Source organism: Charadrius vociferus, unplaced genomic scaffold (assembly GCF_000708025.1).
Source record: "Charadrius vociferus isolate BGI_N301 unplaced genomic scaffold, ASM70802v2 scaffold260, whole genome shotgun sequence".
NCBI classification, from domain to species: domain Eukaryota; kingdom Metazoa; phylum Chordata; class Aves; order Charadriiformes; family Charadriidae; genus Charadrius; species Charadrius vociferus.
Genome location: NW_009646410.1, coordinates 900,801 through 904,840, shown reverse-complemented (window position 1 = coordinate 904,840; position 4,040 = coordinate 900,801). Strand labels below are relative to the sequence as shown.

The following is a 4,040-nucleotide window of genomic DNA, read 5'->3' as shown; positions in this document are numbered from 1 at the left end:
CGATGGGGTCCGGCCCGAAGGCCCGTCGGGGCGGCCCTGCCTCGCCCCCGCGCCTAACGCGGGCACCCCGCCGTGTTTTCCAGGAGGAGACGCAACCGGCCACCCTCAACATCCCCCTGGGTGAGTCCGCCTCCACCCGAAACGGACCTGGGCCCCGGTGCCTGGTGGGCCTGCCTCCCACATCCCTCCACGGTGCCCCACAGACCTCGTAAACCTCCCCAAGACCTCCTGCAGACCCCATCAGACCTCCCACTGTGCCCCACAGACTCCATAAACCCCCCCAGACCTCCCACGTCTCCCCCCATGGTGCCCGACAGATCTCCCACATCCCCCTCATGGGGCCCCACAGACCCCATAAAACCCTCCAGATCTCCCACATCCCCCCAACAATGCCCACAGGGCCCATATACCTCCCCAGACCTCCCACATCCTTCACCATGGTGTCCCGCAGACCCCGTATCTCCCCCCCCTCCCCGACCTCCACATCCCCATAACCCAGAGGTGGTACCCAGAGGAGTGCTGGGCTCCAGAGCCCATGCTCAGCGCACAGAGCTAAACCCAGAGCGAAGCACCGCCAGGTCACAGGCATCCTTCGGGACTGCATTCTGCAGCCTGGCTCGTCCCCATTCCACTGCAAAGCCCTCCAGGGCCATGTCTCCAGGTCAGCACGCTGCTGCTTTTCTCTTCCAGCACGCCTGACCGTGTCCTACTGCCGGAGCAGCGGCCCCGGGGGACAACACGTCAATAAAGGTGAGAGGGAGACCTTGAAGGGAAAATCCTAATCTTTTAAGTTGTTTCTTTATACTTTGTAGTGAAATATTGGGAGCTTGAAATTCAAGAGCACCTCTGTGCTGCCCGATGCTCGTTTTTCATTATTGTTACCTTATGTTTTAACAGAACTTCTAAGTCTTCACAGTGCTCGAGACCATTGGTACCATATTGGTTTCTCCTAGAAACACTGCTACTGAGATTGCTGCTGCTACATGTGTCACACGAAGCACCACTTCTGTCTAATCTGCTTTCATTAATCCAACATACAACAAGCCAACTGGATTCTGAAATTTAACAGTGCAATAAATTCTCGGCTTAATTCAAATAAACTAAAAATACTTCCCGTTCTGCCATTACTATTAAAATAGGTAGTTAGTGATTGGCAATAGCAATAAATCTTGTAGCGTCTAGAAAGGCAAATACCATAAAAACTTAGTTTATCTTGCAGAGTGGTATGTAAAATTATAGCAAGAAAAAAAACCTGTGATCTTTCAGAAAATTAACACTGGAATCATCCTATGTTCAAAGCCAACAGTAAACAGACTGAATTATCTCATAAAACTTAGGAAGGCGAGCTGTTACATTGAAAAAAAGGTCCTGTTTTTCCTCTCAGTGAATACCAAGGCAGAAGTTCGGTTCCACCTGGCGTCAGCAGACTGGATTCCAGAAGCTGCAAGACAAAAAATGGCATCGATGGTAACTACCCTCCCCCTTCCAGCCGTGGTTTAAATGTCACACTTTCAGCCAGAATGTGACGAATCCAGTGAGGTTTCAGCGATCACATCAGGTTTTCCCTTCTTCAGCACAGGAATAAGATAAACCGAGCTGGTGAGCTGATTGTGAACTCTGAAGAGAGTCGCTACCAAATGAGGAATCTGGCGATTTGTCTAGAAAAAATCAGAACGATGGTCATGGAGGCTACCGAGAAGCCCAAGGTGGTGTCTAAGGAGACAACACAGAAACTCATAGAGAGGTAACCTTTATTTGAGATGGATTCAGATTATCACGTTCCCATGATTTAGTTTGCAGCATCTTTAAACAATCTTCTTCAAGCTCATTTGGATTTCCTTTAAAAAAAAAAAAATCACTGGTCTTTTAGGTCTTACCTGCTTTCCTGGGTGGCATCCCAAGAACAAGGACTGTTTATTCTGCCTGTGGACGTTTGTCAGTTCATCAAATCTACATTATAACTGTACCCAAAGTTGAATTTTTAAATGTTTTCTGTGTATACTAAAGGATCTTTTCGTTTTGTTTTAGGGTGGAAAAAATGAACCGTGAGCGACTACGACAGAAAAAGATACACTCAAATATAAAGCAGAGCAGGAAGGCAGACTTTGACTGAGAACAGCAGAGATCAAAGTCCTTCTTCATACCATCTTTTTAAAGAAATGGCATTGGCAGCTGTAGCTGATGCTAAACTCATGAACTATCTTGAATAAAAATGGTCTAAAAGTGTAAATAAAAATATTTAACATCTCCTTTTGAACATACACAGTAACCCCCTGTCGATCATTTTGCAGAAAAATTACTGTTCATGTGTGAAACTAAGAATTCAGATTTTTATCGAATACTTGTGGTTTTTTGGTTGGTGTTTGGTTTTTTGGTGGTTTTTTTTTAACTCTTTGACCCCTTCATCCAGCCCTCTGCACTTTGAGAGCACCCTCTGCTGCTGAACACATAAGGAGCAGTAGATTTTTGGGTGGAAAGAAAGGGAAGAGTAATAGCAGTCTAACTGCGTATCTAAGTAGCAAATCAAGTTTTCACCTTTTTTTTTTTTTTTTTTTTTCCCTAACCAAAGCCAAGTGCTGTCATTTTTGTTAAATTAACCTAAAGCCATGGCAGGAATTTGGCAGGGGGTCATTGCTGTCTCTTCAGAAACCACCCTGTAAATAGAGGCGGCTTCTGGCCCTGGAGGTAGAACACCAAAAAACCTCAGCCTGAGTCTTACAGCCTCAGGAGCCGCTCGTCCATGGACCCTGTTTAAACAGAACAAAGTTCTGTGGTGTAACATGGTGGATTTCACCGCTACCAGGTTGGTTCACAACGGGGAGGGTCTCAAAGATACTGAAATTTCACTTTTTTCACCACTTTACAAGGCCCCAGTGGCCTAATGGATAAGGCACTGGCCTTCTAAGTCAGGGATTGTGGGTTCGAGTCCCACCTGGGGTGAGGAGAGGTGGCTCTGTTTTAGGCAAAGAGTTGAATAAGAGGGGAATGAGCGCTCTGCTGGTCCGCAGAGTTTAATGGGGGGCACGCAAGATGTGGGGGCTCTGCTCTGACTCTCCTGCGGCTGGTGCCGGGTTCCCTTTAGAAGGGGGACTTTTGAGTTCTGCCCTTTACGCAGTCCAGCATTTACATCCCCAAAAAGCAGAGAGCTCAAATCCCACCTCCTCCCCAAAACGAGCTGCCGGGAGGGGGGGGAGGAGGACACCGATGCACCCTGACATCCCTGCCCCAGCCTGGCCGCCTCCACCTCTGTGCACCCCCTGCTCACCAAGGGGAGCAAAAATAAACTTTTCCCAGCTTAAAGCTTCCCTGGGTGGGAGGGGGCGGCTGCCAGCACCCCCCGTCACAGGGGAAGGTGTCCGTCCAGCTGCGGGCTGTGCCCTGACCCCTACAAGCAAATGGAGTGGGGGGTGGTGGTGGTGTCACTGCTTCAGAGGGATTTCTGACACTGAATGTCATCACGCAAAGAGCAGTTGGGACACCAACAGCCGCAGCCGAGAACCTCACGGCCACGTCCCACCTGCGGCTCACCCGGGCACCTCTCCCTGCCCAGATTTTACAGGAAGATTCGCAAAATTTTGCTTAAAGCCAGCCCACGCCACCAGGGCTTGGAGACTCACACTTCAGGGATCAAAAACCCTCATCCCCCATCCCACCCACTCCCCGCTGCCTGAGCCCAGCTCTGGGGGTGCCCGAGGGACCCTCGCCCCTCACCGCAGGGGGGAAGACACCCCCAAACGCGTAAACCCCCCCCCGAGGCGGAACACCCCGGAACCCGTCGTGGATCCCCGGGGCAGAAAAGAGTCACCCCAGATGGGACTCGAACCCACAATCCCTGGCTTAGGAGGCCAGTGCCTTATCCATTAGGCCACTGGGGCTCTATACAAACCGTCTTTTGGTGCCGTAACTTAACTCTCTGATGGCCAGAGGGGAGCGCGGCCGCGCTGTGCGCCATCGGGGGGGGTTCCCGCAGCCCACGGCGGGGGTCTGAACCTTCCCCGCAGCACGGCAGCGCCGTCCGTCCCCCCGGAACCGCGTCTGCT

The 4,040-nt window shown here is 50.8% G+C and overlaps 1 protein-coding gene and 2 non-coding genes across 3 annotated transcripts; 2 read left to right on the top strand and 1 right to left on the bottom strand.

The window, feature by feature from the left end:
• The first annotated feature begins 2 nt into the window (after positions 1–2).
• Positions 3–2,236, top strand: ICT1 (immature colon carcinoma transcript 1). Its single transcript, XM_009880034.1, has 4 exons — positions 3–120; positions 1,385–1,467; positions 1,575–1,744; positions 2,029–2,236. The coding sequence occupies exons 1-4, from the start codon at positions 3–5 to the stop codon at positions 2,111–2,113; spliced, it is 456 nt and encodes a 151-aa protein (XP_009878336.1). The 3' UTR covers positions 2,114–2,236.
• Positions 2,237–2,867: 631 nt separating this feature from the next.
• Positions 2,868–2,940, top strand: TRNAR-UCU. Its single transcript has one exon. It is a non-coding gene; the product is annotated as a tRNA-Arg (tRNA).
• An 862-nt stretch (positions 2,941–3,802) lies between these two features.
• On the bottom strand, positions 3,803–3,875 carry TRNAR-CCU. Its single transcript has one exon. It is a non-coding gene; the product is annotated as a tRNA-Arg (tRNA).
• Positions 3,876–4,040: the final 165 nt, after the last annotated feature.